At 35.7% G+C, this 17,646-nt stretch overlaps 1 protein-coding gene across 2 annotated transcripts in view; it reads right to left on the reverse strand.

Moving 5' to 3' along the window:
* Nucleotides 1-1,284: 1,284 nt before the first annotated feature.
* Nucleotides 1,285-17,646, reverse strand: part of LOC115212935 (targeting protein for Xklp2-like) — a 32,058-nt gene continuing 15,696 nt past the window's right edge. For both annotated transcript variants that reach the window (XM_029781778.2, XM_029781775.2), the window contains 4 exons: nt 15,330-15,506; nt 13,702-13,845; nt 11,349-11,460; nt 1,285-8,574 (listed from right to left, as the gene is read on the reverse strand). In XM_029781778.2, coding sequence (XP_029637638.1) covers nt 8,276-8,574; nt 11,349-11,460; nt 13,702-13,845; nt 15,330-15,506 — 732 coding nt within the window. In that variant the 3' untranslated portion in view covers nt 1,285-8,275. The remainder of the gene's footprint in view (nt 8,575-11,348; nt 11,461-13,701; nt 13,846-15,329; nt 15,507-17,646) is intronic.

A 17,646-nucleotide genomic window follows, 5' to 3' on the forward strand; every position in this document is an offset into this window, starting at 1 on the left:
AGGTATGAAAAAAAAAATTGACTATGTAGAAATTTGAACTTAGACTGTAGAGACAGAGCAAATACAGAAAGGCATTTTGTCCAAAGCATTACAAATGATGATTGTTTCTAGCATATGAACAAAGTCTGAAATTTAAGGAAAGAGATTAAATGATACCATCTACTCTCAGTCTTGACTGGTCCTTATTTTAATCAACTCTAAAAGGCAGAGTTGATCTTGTAACATAAGAATGCAGAACAAATGCTGCAAGGCTCTTATGATTTCATTAATCCACCACAAATGACATGTTCCTGATTTAGGCATGCAAGGAAGAGGTTAGTCAATACTATTGGCCATCAACCCAGGAGGAGTCAAAAGCAAAATTGGCCTTAGTGGTCAGAAATAAATAGCATATATAATCCAAAATATTTTGTTCTGTACATTAGTAACCCAACATAAAAGAGTTGAATGCAAAACATTTAGTCCAACATTTGACACCTTTTTAAAATGTAAATATAAGATATAAATAAAGATGCAACTACTTGAGCAAGTGTGTTAGTTAATTTTACCCAGGGTCAATCAGTGCCTTATGAGAGAATTTTGCAAGCAAACTATAAGGAGCTCGTCATGTGTTTGCAAGTGTGTGTCAATGTTTACATCTTGCATTTAAGTGAAGTAATGATATTTACATTCCTTGGCAACACAACAGGTCAGTCAGCACTTTCAAAGAGTGCCAGTGAAATAAATTCACTACTTGAAAAACAAGGGTTGGCAACAAGAACATTCAGTGGAACAATCTTGCCTCAAACAGATCCTTGTCCAACTCATGCTAGTATGGAAAAGCAGCTGTTAAATGGATGAATGTCCAACCACTAATGTTAATGTAAGAATCATCAAGACAACAGCTTCAAACCTAAATTTCAATTGCTTCTTTTTTTTAATCAAAAATCAAGACAATTATAGGAATAGTAAATAAACAAACAAAATATTTCAATCATTCGAGTAACATGCTGAAGCACCATTTTCAAGATTATAATCAATTATATCAAGTCCAGTACTTTCATGTGGGGCTTTTTTATTTAAACCTCTGAAGGATGAAAACCAAAGTCAACCTGGGTCACTTTTTTGTTTCAATTCCAAAGTAATGAGATGTAATCAAATACCAGAATGTTCTTAGTTCAACTCAACAGATTCTGCCAAGATATTAGGATATTTTAGTGTGGAGATAAAATAAAGATGAACCATAGCATAAAAAAAAAAAACCATTAAAGAAACTTATGCAACAAATAGGAAACAGGCCGTGAATCAGTTTTTTAATTTTATTTACAAAAATGAAAATGAAACAATCTGCTTTAGTATATAAATCATCATTCAGATATATATATGAGAGAGAGAGAAGGTGTAGTATAAGTGTAATGTGGAAGTGCACTGGATAAATCAAGTGTTTATTGTTATGTGTTTACATGTGCTATGTGATGTGATGAGGGGTGCCCTAGCGAGGTCAGAGTTTATGATGATCCACTGATGTCAGAATATAAAGTTAAATCACATATATTTATTTTTTTATTATATGAACCTCCCACATAATGCTGGTGCATAGGCCCATGAGATTTATGCATTATATGTATTTACGAAATGAGCTAATCATATTTAGAGCAATACTTGATGGGAGTGTGTGTGTATGTATGTGTATATATATATATAGAATATCTATGTGCGTAAGCACATATATATATTAGCTTGAGTACATAGAGAACAGTATCCATAAATCAGTATAATAGAGAATGGATGAGAATGTGCATATAGGAAGATATATATACAGAAACAACATAGTAAATTACAAGCATATAGACCTACTAGGAGTTGAATAAGTAATATTGCTGGAGTAATGTATCAGATTTTTGGTTTTGCCATCTACGATCCAGTTATATCCTAAGTTAACACTACCCATATTTTGTTTTAGGAATCATCATCATCATCGTTTAGCGTCCGCTTTCCACTAGCATGGGTTGGATGGTTCTATTGGGGTCTGTGAAATCTGGCAGTGTTTCTAAAATATTAAACATGTTTTAGTTACAACAGAAGGAAAAGCCTTTTGTTTGTTTTCATATAGCTTTCTATAAGAACTAACTAGCAAAAGAGCACAAGACACTAACAATGAGCTAGTAAAATGCATCATTGGAACTAACTAGGATTGTTAATATGAAGTACATTCGAGAAGCACAAGATAGCATTATTAACAGAAAGAAAGAACTTACACCAAAACCCAGATCTGAAAGAACCAGCACCATATATCCAATAAGATCAACAAATTCCTTCCTACCAACAAACCTCCAAAAATACTGATAGTACAAATGATGGATACCAATACAGTTTAGCTATAATACAAGGGGGTACCCAAAAATAACTGGAAACGTTCTCTGTGGGAAAAACCTGTTGCAGTTCAGGCTTCTGCTACTAGAAGCCACTTGATGTGACCCTTAGGCATCAGTCTATTGACTAGCGTCATTGGGTGAAGTCGCACTTCCACATGGCACGTTTATGTTTTGCAGTGCTCCTGTGTTTGTCAATTTTTGCAATGGCTGAAATAAAGGAACACCGTGCTTCCTGAAATTCTGTTTTCTGCTGCAGAAAACAATGGGCTTCAAATAGCTTACAAGGACACCACCATGAGCAAAACAGAGGTTTACAAGTGATTTCCATGCTTCAGGAATGGTCATTTGTTGCTTGAAAGTCAACCTTGTTCAGGACACCCACTGAGCTCCCGAATGAAAACATGAAAATTCATGAATTGATCTTGGAGGACCACCACCAAACAACTGAACTTGTTGATATGATTGGGGTTTCCTGGAGCTCCTCCCAACGAATTTTGAGAGGAATTGTGAATGAAAGGAGTTGCAGTAAAATTTGTGCCTAGCTTGCTCAAGGAAGATCAAAAGTAGTCATGAGTGAATGTGTATCATGAACCGAAAGAACAGGAGCATCACTGGTGACGAATGCTGTGCTATGGAATTCGCAGATGTGGTAGAGGTGAAGAAAAAACGATGGAGGTGTTAAAAGGCATCACTTTGCAAGAGTTCCAGCATTGCTTCAAATAGTGGAAAATGCACCTGGACTAATGCATTGCTTCAAACTGAGAATACTCTGAAGGTGATAAAAGTGTAAACGTGTAAAACTAAGTAAATAAAATATTGCAAAATTCTGGTTTCTTTTAGGTACCCCCTTGTATGATTGCAGGAAAATACCTCAGGAACTTCATCTTAAATACACATATGGAAGGGTTTTACATATAAAGACATGAAAAACCTCAGTTAACTAAGATTATCTTACTAAGTGTGTTTAAAATCTAAAAAGAAGGTAACTTCTATAAAGACATTTGAAATTTTGGAGAAATATAGACAAATGTAGGTGGGAAGGGATTTTGCCTTGAAAAAGGCAACTGACAAAAGCAGTGGAGTGAAGAAGAGTGAGTGGGGGTGAGAGAGTAATGATACTGATTACAAATATCAACAGAATTTCATAACACTATATACAACCTCAAAATTCCATTACAAATATAATCTCAACATTCTGTTACAATTTAGCACACTAAACAAATCTAAGACAAAAATTACAGATTCTGGTCTTAAAACATAAAATGCAAATTCCAAAATCAAAATATTTTTCAACCACAGTGGTATTCCAGTGGTATTGTAGCAAAACTGACAAGTGAAATATTTTTATGAGCAAGCACAAATATATTGACAATATATCTTAATATTTAAAGCAGAGTTTGTGTGTGTGTGTGTGTGTGTGTGTGTGTGCGCGCGCACGCATGCATGCATGTTCCTAATGCATTAGAAAACTTAGATACCGATGTTGACATATAGGGTATCAAAAGATTAAGTTAATCTTTCAGCTACCAAATAAACATTTTCATTTACATAACAAAAATTTTATCTTTCTGTAAGTCAACTATTGTAAACGACATTTTATACCATGATGATGACATTTTCTGCACAAGTTTGTATATGTGTTTGCTAAGTACTTTAGGCCAATGACTGAAATATGTGTATGTGAATATACATACATTTTTGTGATGACTGACACACACACACACACCTAAAGAGAGAGACAAACACAGGGACAGAGATACACCTGAGGCATGCGCTAATGTATGTATGCGAGTATGTTAGACTGTGTGCATGACTGTGATAATTTTTATACATTAGGCCTCAGATAAACACATCTACACATACATATGTACATGAGTGTGTGTGTCAGTGAGTGTATTTCCGCATTCATTACATCAATAGTAAAGGACATTTATGCAACTATCCCCTCCTCAATGAGGGAAGAGCTGCTCACTCTATGTTCAATCTCCCTCTAAACCTTGCAACGAAAGAATCTCAAATGTGTTGCATTTTCAAAAATTCTGCAATGGCAACAGTTCAACAAACTTGCCTCATTGTTTGGGATGAGTGCACTGTCACATCATGGAACTCTAGAGGTACTTGACTGTACCCTCCAAGACAAAAAACAATAGCACGCTTGTGGGAGAAGTAATGGTTCTTGCAGATTTGTCAAATGTTTTTGGTTATCCCCAAAGGAACAAAAGCTGACGAGGCCATGCATGCCTACAAAAATCATATGTTTGGAGACATGTAAAAAAAATTTCATCTTACAAGAGATTTCATCTTACAAAGTGATGATACAATCTTTTCAAGATTGGCAATGGGATATTAACATTCAACTCAAGACTTCAGCTACATGAAATTACATACAATCAAATAATACTATTTCTTAAGGATCCTATGGATAAAGTATTTCCTAGTTTATCTGTCAATTACACTGATGTAAACTGGCTATATAAAAGAGCTATACTGGCTCAAACTAATGAAATGGTTGATAAACTCAGTCATGAACTTCTTCAAAAGTTAACATATCTCAGAAATGACTCTTCAGTTCGAAATTCTATTATTATGATTTTGATATTTTTTTTATTGTTTGCTAATCTGAATAAGAACAGCAATAACCCAGGCAATGCCAGGTCATTCAGCTAGTATACTATATACAAATACCTACATGCATACAAACTACTATATACATATTTGTCTATATTCACATACACAAGTACTAGTTGTATAGATGAAGACCGTCTTGAAGTGATGTGAACCAAAAGTTGTTAAATCACGCAAAAAGTGCAGAATTCAGTCATTAACTACACTGCAACAAAAAAAAAAAAAAAAAAATGAAGTTAGGAAAGAAACTGATATATGTGAACAAACACACAATTATATGCTATTATATATATATATATATATATATATATATATATATATATAAAACCAAAACTGAGGGGGACAGTGATGCAAGTGCAGAGGAGTTCTATGGGGGTGTGTAGAACTGTCAACACTACTACCAGCTTGTTATGAGCAAGGTCCAAATGAGCTTAAGAAAGAGTAAGACTCTTTCTTCAAGGAAGATAAGCTACAGGAGAGGTACACAGTAGAAGTGAAGAATAGGTTCAGTGCTCTGTGTGGAGAGAGAGAGGAAAGAGAAATTGGCGGGACTGAGGAGAGTGTGACGAGGAGGTAAGAGTACTTCACCAAAGCAGTGGAAGAAGCAAGTGAGGTCCTGGTGCTGAGGAGAGAGAAGAGGAGGAATGCCAGCTTTGTAGACCTAAAAGTGTGTGCCGCTAGAGAACACCTGAAAGCTACCAAGGACCAATTCCTTGCTGAACTTATGGAGGAGAGGAAGGAGAATGTGGAGGTGATGAAGAAAGCACTCTGTACTACTTACACTGAGGCTAGAGAAGAGGCATTGATGGAGAAGATCAGAAGTGTGAAGAGAGCAGTTGATGGGTCTAAGTGTAAAGAGAGCTGGACAATCATCAAGAAGATCATGGGGAGGAAGAGAAGGAGTTTGTGTCAGATCCAGGGAACAGGGCCCGAGAATAGGAAGAGTAAATGGCTGGACCATTTTAAGACCCTACTAGGAGAGCCACCTTCCACAACCCAGAACACTAGGGAGATCGGGCAGCTATTTGAGGAACTAGATATTGAGACAAGACCCTTCACCAAAGAGGAGCTTCAGAGAGCCAAGAAGATCAAGGATGGAAAGGCCCATGGAAAAGATGGAGTAGTACCAGAGGTGATGAATGTGTGATTTTGATATCGTCCTGGAATTCTGTAACTAGGCACTAGAAAAAAGGGTTGCCCTGAATCAGTGGAGGATCAGTAACATCGCCCCAGTACTAAAGAAGGGAGATCTCTCTTATACCAACAACTACAGGGGATCTTACTGATGTCACTGGTAGCAAAGACCCTCAACAAGATGATTCTTAACAGGATCCAGCTTGAGATGGAGAAGCTCAACCACCAGTCACATCCTAACGCTGAGGAGGATATTAGAAGGAGCTAGAGCAAAGAGTCTTCCTGCTGTTGTGGTTTTCATTGACTTTATGAAGGCCTTTGATTCTGTGGACTGTCACCACTTGATGAAGATCATACAGGCTTATGGAATCCCCAAGAAGATAGACTTGATATCACTGCTCTACAATACCAGAGCCCAAGTCATTACACCTGACAGGATGACAGAGCTCTTTGAGATACTGGCTAGAGTGCTCCAGGGCTCTCTACATTTTTATCATCACAGTGCCCTGTGCTGGAGAACATCAAGACACTGGCTTTACTGTAGCACTGGCTCAGAGCAGGAGGGTCAAGGCTAAAAAGATATCAGAAGCTGAACTTGCTGACAACAAAGTTCTGGTGACAAACACAGTAAGGGAGGCAGAGAAATTGATGCAGGAGGTGGAGACTGTGTCAATGAGTGTGGTGCTGAAAATGAATGAGAATAAGATGAAGTATCTGGTAAAGAACATTAAGTCAGAGAAGATTATGAATGTAGGCGGTAAACTACTAGAGTTGGTTGAGGACTTCCTGTAGCCGGGAGTAAAGACTGGAAACACAGAGGATAACATAGTTGAGAGGAAGAGCAAAGCCTGGGTGGCATGCCACAGTTCGAGATCTGAATGGAAGTTTTTTAATTTATTATCAATAACCTTGTATGAATTATACTGACATTTGCAACATTAGTAGAAAGTTTGATATCAAACAGAATTGTTGAGCTCAATGATGCTTGAAAAGAGAGGATGAATTCTCTTTCATGATTGGATTAAAAACTCTTTACCAGTAAATTAAAGAACCTGAAAGCAGCATCTTTCATAGACAAATAAATTAGAAAACTATACCTTAAAACGATCAAAAACTCAATGTAGAGTCAGGGGAATCTAGTGTGCTAATTTAAAGATAAGCATGATTAGAATAAAAAGAAATTATCTACATACACACATGTAGGTCATGCCATGAAATAGCTGGCATAGGAAGGGCATACAGCTTTAAAAACTTTAAAAAAAAATTTTTTTTAATCAAGGTTGGAACAAATGCAGCTGCATAGAGGGGACTAAGTCTCAGATAACCTCAAGTGCCAGTAGAGCATCTAACAAAAGAAACAAGATATATGTAACAGTAAACACAGCCAATTTTCTTGTTGCATATTGCAGATGATGAAGGACTAACAATTAATGAGATGCTTGGAGACCTCATCCAAACCATGCCCACATAAGAAAAAATATATTTTACCTCATCACCTTGCTTGGAAACAAGTGAGGGTTGGCAACAAGGACATCTGGCTGTAGAAAATCTGCCATTAAATTATGTTCAACCTATAGCTATTTCCAGGCTAAGTGATGTTTTATATACATTAAAATTGTTATAAACAACACCAATGAAATATTACTTATCAAGTGGAAATATTAAGGACAAATCCTATATGTTTATTTTAAAAAGAATTAAATTAAGATTTTAATGTTATCTTCACTAAATTCACAAATCTCTAGCATAAACTGAAGATAAGTAATATTCAGGTATTTTTGTGTTGCTTTTATATCTAGCAGGCAGAAAGAAGGATGAACAAGATTGTGTCACAGTTTTCTCTCAAGGCCATTAGTGATACAAGTTAGATGAAATGAACCACCAACATCTTATGTAATGCTATGCCATACACAAAGAAAATCAAATTGTGACAAGGAAATGCCTTAATAACAGACACTGACTTTTCAGAAGAAAATGAGAAATGAAAAAAAACAAAAAAAAACAGGTCAATGAGAGTAGGTGTATGGCTGGTCAGAATTATCACCTGGTTCTTGAAGAGAAACAAAGTTGAAATATTAAAATATTTAAAGTAAATTCATCTTCATGAATAGGAACAATCTAAAAGATCTAAGAACCAAGAAAGAATCAAACACCTTGAAACCTTAGTTGTCAGCTTTCACATTGCGCACACGGCTCTTATAACAGAATTTTGGAGTCTGAGGAATAGTAGGGGGTAGCAAATTACGCTGAATCTCAACTGCTTTATAATGTCGAATTGGCTTGGCTTTGTGTACAGCCTCAGCCCTTAGCCGTTGGATTTCTCTCTCTTCTTCCTCTTTCCTCAGCTGTTCCTGCTCCATTTGTGATGCCTGTACCTCCATCTCATGTGCCTTCTTCTTCTCAAAATACTGCTGACGTTGAGCTTGACGCACCTCTGTGTTTAGCTTGAACTCAGCAACCTCTGTAAATGGGAAGATATTTTTGAGTAGGGTCATTGGCAAATGTTTGTAGAAAAAAATATTTACTGAAATTGTGGGAGAGAGGTATAACTTGGGACCTATTGTTTGAGGTTGTGAATGTCATGGCTGTTGCTAAAACTAATATTTTATATTAGTTATCAAGGATTTCACATAAAACTATAGAAATGGTTCAATATTAACACTTTTGATTGTCATAAATTAGAGTTAACGTCTTTAGTTTCACATTCAATAGTTTTAAGAGGAACTATAGCCATCACTTCATGAATGTATAGTGTCCTTTCTAAATTAAATCTGATTTCATTTATACTGGTTTTAGAATATTTTCCATGTAGCATATGTATTCCTGGTCTGATCCATCAAACAATACTTATTGTATTACTTCAACCAAAACCACCTCACTATATCAAGAGTGCAATGATAAAAATCCCTATAACAGATTAACAATTTTTAACAGTGGCATAAGGCCACAAATTTTGAAGGACATCTGTATGAATAGAAGTGAAATTATCTGTCTGAGACTCCTGTATCTCAGTCTACATAGACATACACCTTTTTGGAATCGGGATGATTACGAGATTGAGAATCTAACCATTTGGTTCTTGAACATCCAGTATTGGGATCTGATGCAAGAGTATTTGAACTGCTATTTCTAACACGTAAAGCGTTTTCCAAACGGTTTACTTAGCTATAATAATAATAATAAACGCAATGGTCTGAGCCACAAAACTATCCAAAAGCTTTTTGACACCATTGTAATAAACTTAAAAAAAAAAAGGCATTGGAAAACCGATTATAGCAGTGATTCCATATAAGAATATCTGAAGAAGGAATATTATTCCGAAATATCGTATCAGACTAAGGATAACTAAATTACAATAGGTATATAGCCTGTTGTCTGTATTATAGTGCATTGTTATACCACTTAAAACTTTATTCTTTACAAACAATACACAATGCTTCAAGCGAACTACACCACTCTCCTTTAATATCAATACTTTGTGACAATTACTTATGCTACCTACAATAATAAACGCAATATTCTGTCTGTCAACCAAGAATGTTGTTCATCCTGTTGCTTTACAGTGATACAAAATTTTCCAAATGTGATATTCTGTGATATAAACCCGAGATGGTAGGATACCAATAAATATTTTATTATTGCTCTCTTTAGTTTTGCGCTGAAGTCCCAATTAGCCCTCTGCAGGAGCTAACTGGAAAGTCTGCACAGAGTGTGGCTTTTAAGCTAGTGTATAATATAACCCAAAAGAAAAGGAAAAGTCAACTCCAGTGGACTTTGAGCACAGAAAGACATTGGCTACATAGCTAAATAATTTCAAGGTTGAGGTGGGCTTAATTTCATGAACCCTACTGAATGACAGTATATCAACCTGATAAAAACAATTGGCACTGACAGGATCTGAACTCAGAACAGACAAGTTGCCACTCTACTGCCCTTATATGATAATGCTTTATTCACAGACAAAATTAATGTGAGGTTTATCCCTTTTTCAAAAGAATCAACAATATAAGTCAATGATGAATCATACACAAGTGGTAAGTGACCATGTATTTTGAGGCCAACACACAAAAATTGAGGCAGTCAAAGCCTGTCTGAAGACATACAAGTAAAATGTGGGTGCAGTAGGAAACAACGTGTCTACTTCAAATGCTTGCAATAGAGTGATGAAGGAACTTCAATTTAATCACTTGAGCAGTTGAAAGAACCTGGAATCCCTATCTTGCTCAGAACATTGACCTCCTGGAATCTGTCCAGAGACGTGCAACCAAACGCATACCCTCCATCAGACACCTACCATATTCTGAGCGCCTTGTTTCCCTGGGCATGGATTCACTGAAGCTCCGGCGTCTGGCGACGGACTTGGTAAACACCCACAAGGTTATCAACCACCTCACCAACAACAACACTGAACACCTTTTTGATCTCCATGTGTCTAACACACGTGGACATGCCTACAAAGTCAGAAAACAGCACAGCTCCCATGACTTTCGGAAACATTTTTTCACGCTCAGAGTTGCTGAAGCGTGGAATAAACTGCCTGCATCAGTTGTTGACTGCCATGACACTGCATCCTTTAAGGCCCTCATGCTTCCCGAAATCCGTCGAAACTACACCTGATTATATATACACTTTAGATGAGTTGTAGTGCACCTGAGCACTGTACAAAATTATTATTATTATTATTATTTATCAAATCACAATTTAACAGCCTTGAGTGCATTAAGAAAATCTGGGATAAATATGGATGGAATTGCTTTAATTAAAATTTGCTTTGTCAAAGCTGACATGATGCTAAGAAACAACTGTAACTTTTCTAAATACACTTGAGGACTAGAGGGTGTTATTAATAAAGGAATGTAAAACAACAGACATTATAGGGAACATCAGCAAGATAACATCAATCTTCAGATCAAATAGAATGGCAAAATCATGTCCCAAATGTTCTATAATGACCTTCTCCATCACTTTCAACTGACAATATAAGACCAATTACTTCAAAACAGGAAGCTACAATAAATATGGTTGACAGAAGTGGCCCTAATATATTACTAACGTACATTCTGACTCAAGAAGAATGAATATTGAAGAACCTCAGTTGTATTTAAATACTGAATACAAAAAGTAATACATTCTATGGTATTTTAGTCTAACCATGCCATTTCTACCCCTCCCCCGTTCCTTATTTCTGAAATCCAATACAAAACCAGACATTCACAGGATGTAGTCAATACTTACCAACTGTGCATTTATGATCCAGTTGTGGTACAAATGGGGTTTTATTGATGATATCACAAGGTTGTGCTTTAAACTTCATATTTTCTTCAAATAATCTGGCTTCCTCTTCAAGCTGTAATCAATTACATTCAATTATATATCAATTTATAGAAGTAATAGCATTAAAAATTTTTTTTTAAATGGAAACTTCAGTGAAACAGAAGACAATCTATTAAATGTACTGATGGTGTAACAAATCCATGTAAGCCTTCCTTCCCCACCATTACCACACACATATCTATCTTTTCAGCCAGTTATATCTTAATCAAGGCTAGAAATGTCAAACTGAAAATATTTCCTCAGTTTCTACAAGATTTTGATGGGGTGGTGTATAGCTCAAATTTTATGGCACTAAAATGAAGAAAAAAAATTAAAGTGGTAGATTACTAACCTTATAGCAGGCCTCTGCTACAGATTACTTTAACTAAATCACTATACTGGTGCAGACTCCATGAGCATGACATATAGTATATGAACAATCACTGTCTTCTGCAAACACCAGACCTAACCGCAATACTTCCTTCCAGGTTTTCTTCCTCCAGCAGCACATTAACATGTTCAGCCAATGCACAACAGAACACAATCCACTTTAGCACAGTGTCATGCATGTGCACATCATTTTCCAGTATAGTACAACATTAGGTTGTAAATGTTTCATATTACCACAATAAGAAACCCTTTTGTTACCAACAGAGGGAACAGCTCTTAACTTATTCTCACAAATCTCATCTTCACTGTTTTCTGCAGGAGCCTGTCTTCATACATACATTACATACCCAGGTAATAGAAGCAACAGATTAACCATCTGCATAATTCAAGGACTTCATTCATCATTACTTAACTACTCCAGTGCACATCTGGTTCTGCCAGTATGTCAAATTCCCATGTATATTTGCACTGAGACCACAATTTTGATTTCCTGCTAGCTTTAAACACAGAGCAATTTTTCAGACAGTACCGAGACTTTGAGCTGTTAAAAACTAGCATTTTGGTCTTTGCCATGTTGACAATTAGTCATTTGCATGTATGATAATTTTAAAGGTGATGGGAGAACTATAAGTAAAAAGCTAAAGTGAACATTAAGTAATGTAAATTGTGGATGGAGACATTTGAATCAGCCCACATTAGAGATTCTTCTTAATTTATTGCTCTAACAAATGAAGAAAATCACAAATTAGCAATTATTTCATGGTAAAGCTGTGGTAAAGGCAACAAGAAACGGAAGGAAGATTGCATTCAAATATGAGGTTAAAACATCTAGATACTAAGAACAATGAAGTTTGTGAAGTTGCAACTTAGTGATTGTCCTCAGATGAAGACAATATTTGACAAGTGACAGCATCTACCCATACTTTTTTTTTTCTTTAGTCAACTGTATATTAATCTACAAGATTAACATACATTTGACTAAATAAAACAAAAACAAGTAAATACAATCTGCATAGAGTTAACATTAAAATTATGGAAAGCCATGAAGCTAAAATGTTCGCAAATGGTACAGAAGACAGTGTATTTGTATTGCACTTTTATAGCATTAGCTACCTCAATCTTCAGGTAAAAAAGATGGGGGGGTGGGTTTGTTTGCATTTCAGTTTCCTACAGAGAATAAACCAACATATTCCTAATTCTACATCTTCTGTACTAAGCCAACAACGAATCCTCTATGTATTACTCAACCAGAAATAACAGCCAGCTCTCTCTCAAATAACATCCTAGTGTCTTAAAAATAGATGCATTAACAATGTGATCCCAAATTCTCTACACAGAGGAGGAAGATGGTTATCTGATCATAGGTTTGCTCAATCAAGTTTAAGCAGCCTTGTATAAGCCTTTCATACAGCTTCAAATTCTTTATACCCTTCATTTCTGCTTCCAGTTCTCATTTCTAAGTGGTTCTTGGGTCTCCCTATTCTTGCTGGTACCCATATATATATTTGCTGCACTCAGCTGTTACTAGACCCTCCTTCTAGCCTGGCACAGTTTGTATATTCTAGATTCCTGAATTGGAGATTTTTAAGGCCAAAATGCACTTTAGATGGTTAACTTTTCAAAAAAAAAAAAAAAAAAAAAAAAGGAAAACCCAAAGACATCACATTTGAAGCATGGAGGCTTTCTTAAATGAGATAGGAAAGTTCATTTTGCTCTGCTTGGTTTCCACAAAATTTTTTATGCAGCACAAGTACAAAACACACTCAACCTGAAACCCCAGTTGACTATCCTTTAACTAACATGGCAGAAGGTACTATGGTGCTACTAGAGGGTGTCTCTGCATTTACATGGTGAACAAGAAAATACTAGCCACAAAATAACTCACCTGACGCTGTTTCTCTTCAATCCTCTTTTCAACACGTTCTTCAATTAACAATTTGAATGGCTCTTGTTTTGTCAAAACCAAAGGCTTTTTGGCAGGGAGACCAGGCTTATAATTAGGGATTGGATTGGCATAAAATTCAGATACCTAAAAAAGAAAAGCAAATAAGTATGTTATAATATAGCTACGTTTTTCTATGCTGGCGAATTTTAGCATACATGCAGATATAGAAAATACAACCAAATCTCCTTCAAATTACACCTCGTGATCTTGAAAATAAGAGAGTCCCCAATACAGTCACATATACTGTGGTCCCAAATATGCAATGCCTAGCTTTATACTTCATAACTGAAGTGTGACACAGAAGTGTCACACCAAATGAGTGGTGTAATAGTGTTAGAAAATGATACAAATAAAAGACTACATCATTGTTTTGAAGTCCACTTTTCAATGCTTGCACAGGTTGGAGGGAATTAACTGCGGCAAATTTCAAGGTAACATGTCCCCAGACAGACATATTTTCTGCAGAATTAGAAATGAAGGACATTGCTTGTATCATATATTAAGACAAAGCGACATAAAGATACACTCAAACACATGTGTGTATTTATCACACACACAATGAGCCTTTTTCAATTTCCATTTACCAAATCCATTTGCAAGGCTTTGGTTGGCCCAGACTATAGATGAACACACTTGCCCAAGGTGCCACACAGCAGGGCTGAACTTGAAACTATGTGGGTAGGAAGCAAATTTCTCAACCACACTGGTGCCTACAGAGACACCAAATTGATGCACCAGATTATAAAATCAAAGTTGTAGTATAACTGATTAGCAAAAGGATTACATGAGATGCAGTAAAACAGAGTAACTCTGATGCTCTCTTCTTATTCAAGTAACTATAGAAGTTTTTAGCTATACCAAGTATTCCTTGACTTGGAGAAGATCTTTAATAGAGTAAATTTTAGTATATCTAAAAAGCAGATGTGAATGAATAGTTTGTGGGAGCCATGTAAAAAGTAACAGTGCAATCTATCATTTCTGCAATATTATCTTATTAATTATGTCTTATAGTATGGTCATGGTAGAGGAGCTGTTACTCTGTTCATTCGGATCATGGGACACGCAGATTAAATTTTACTTTGAAACTATCAATTCAAATTTAGGCAATTTGGCAATTTAGCCTGCTAGCTAACGTGTGCTTTTCAATAAATAGCTCATCAACTAATAAGCTTCTAGAATGATGCATTATTTTGTGGCTGTGCTTGGAAGAGTTCATAATGGGTGTTGTCAATACTGGTTTTAAAGGCCTAATACATATGTAATTACATTTGGCAAAAGAAAGACTTTACAATTAGTTTACATTTAACTGAGAAATAATGTACACATCACCTGGCAGCAATAATGTTTAAAGAGCTAGTCTCAACTTGCATTTACAAAATGAAATTTTTGTTAACTTATTTTGGGACAACAATGACATGCCACCACTTATCTAACTTCAACAACAAAATCTGCTGAAAATTATTCCAGGATACTAGCTTGAAAAATCACTAAATAATAAATACATGCATACATAAATATATGACTGTCTTACTAATAGTAACTTCTCTCCAAATAAAACCAATGCAAACCTTTTCACTCTCCTCTTTTATTTTCTTAATATGCTCTTCTTTTTTCATCAAATACTCCCTCATCCGATCATCAAAAGTGAAAGGTTCTATCACTGTACACCGATGGTCTAATTTTGGTTCAAACCTTATGCCACTGTGGATGTAAGGTCTGAACTTTGGCTTCTTTATCAAATTCTCCTGTAAATAAATAAATGAATAAATATATATATAAAGTTAATCCAAACAAGAAAACAAAAAAACACAAGGACATGGAACAAATAAAGTATTATTGGACGCCCAGGAAAGAAGGAGGGTTTAACGTTTCGAGCGGAGCTCTTCGTCGGAAACATAGGAGAAGGAAAGATCCCAAGAAGGGAAGACAGAAGAAAGTAAAAAAAAAAAAAAAAATCCCCAGTGGTACTCACGAGGTCACATACTGAATATATATATATATATACATACATACACACATATATATCTCGTGCTTACTTTCAAAACCAGATATATGCATCGGAATGACTTTTGAGCAATTGTTTAAAACAAAATTGAATATATCTGATTTTGATTGGAAGACTAAGATTCAGCAACTGTCTATATGGCATCAATCCCTGTTTGACTGACAAAAATTTCACATACATGAAACCAGCAGCTTGCAGATTGTGTTTTAATGGTTATCATGAAATTGACCAAATATGCACTAACACTGGTTTTGAAAGCAAGCTCCTCACATATGGAAGGCTATAAAAATAAAAGAGCAATTTCAGTGTGCATATGAACGTATGTGCATGAGAGTATTGTTATTGTTGTGTAAGTGTATCTTTTACATAGAAGAAAGCATTAGCATATGTATGTTAGCTTGTTTGTGTTGTGTCAATATAACCCGTTTCAAAGAGAGCTTATTTGTTTTAAGTATATAAGATCAGGTTTGTAGGGAGAGAGTAGGCAGAGTTGATTTTCATGAGAAATGCATGTGAGCTAAATAGCACTTGTTACTAATGCTTTCCTCCAGTCCTTAAATTCACCTTTCAGCTAATCAACAGTTTAGTCTTCAAGAGGGGGTAGTAGTCCCAAATCCAACATTAAATTTGAAGAATGAAAGATGGAAAATGAAGTCCAAAATTGAAACTAGATTAGCAATCAGGATGCTAAGTCATGAAATTGCTCATATGAATGCTAGTTGTCATCCTGTTATCTCCAAGATTAATGAAGGGGTATGCCCAAGTGAAATTATTCACTAAGAGGTCACTGAGTACTTTAGTTTGAAATCAAGCCACTAAGGAGGTCTGTATGTAGTCATACAATTTGACAGAATTAGTAACAAAATTTCACTGAAATCATGCTCTCCGTTTAAAAAAGAAAAACGGACAATGCATAGTGTAATCTTAGTCATGTATGAAAAAGGAAGGATGCAGCATGAATGCTTTTAAATAGATCTGCTTGATCAAAGCTAACCTGGATTTAAACAATTCTGAAATACTCAATGCTGTCTACTAAAGTGCAACATGATCAACTGTTTGTGCTATGTCACAGGAAAAGTGAGGAGTGGAACCAGTGAAAAGAAGGTGCAGGATCAATGGATAGGTTGATCAAATTAGAGTTTAAGTGATGCAGAAACTTTGGTTCTGATTTTGTGCAACACTTGATTTGTTTTGACTCGGTCTCAACACAATCTCTGTAAAGGAGAGATACTAAATGGAGTCAACCCTTCCTTACATTACTGATACATGAAATCTAGAGGGATGAATGCAAAATTGCTATGCAAGTGTGATTTGAACTTAGAGATCAGCAAGATGCAAAACATTACAATATACAATAAAGCATTTCCCGCTCTACAGTGCCAGCCACTTACCTTTACAAGCAGGATGGTTTTTTTCAACATAGGAATGAGGGGAAATTTTGATCCTGTATTTGTCTGGTACTTATTTTGTCAATCTCAGCATGTTGCTGAGGGATGTAACCAGACACAAGGTACTCATCACTACTAATGCACCACTCATAAGTATAATTCATGAATTGGATAAAATGTCAATACAATAATACAAAATACAGTGGTGAACAATACTTGATATAAGAATCTTGTGTATATTAGAAGTGTCTATTTTTACCAGATCAACATTGAGATTGAATTTCAGATACATAATACCAGAACAATGACCTGAAACACTAGGGAGATGTGCATGTACCAATACATGAATATAGTGTTTGATGTGAGAATATTGAGGAAGGTCAGGATGTAGAAAATGTTCAAGTATTGCTGACTTGCCCAACTGTCTCTGTAGACAAAATGGTGGTGATGTAATGATGATAATCATGGTAACGTTGGTGGCAGTGATTGCAA

This window comes from Octopus sinensis, linkage group LG6, assembly GCF_006345805.1.
Source record: "Octopus sinensis linkage group LG6, ASM634580v1, whole genome shotgun sequence".
Lineage (NCBI taxonomy): Eukaryota > Metazoa > Mollusca > Cephalopoda > Octopoda > Octopodidae > Octopus > Octopus sinensis.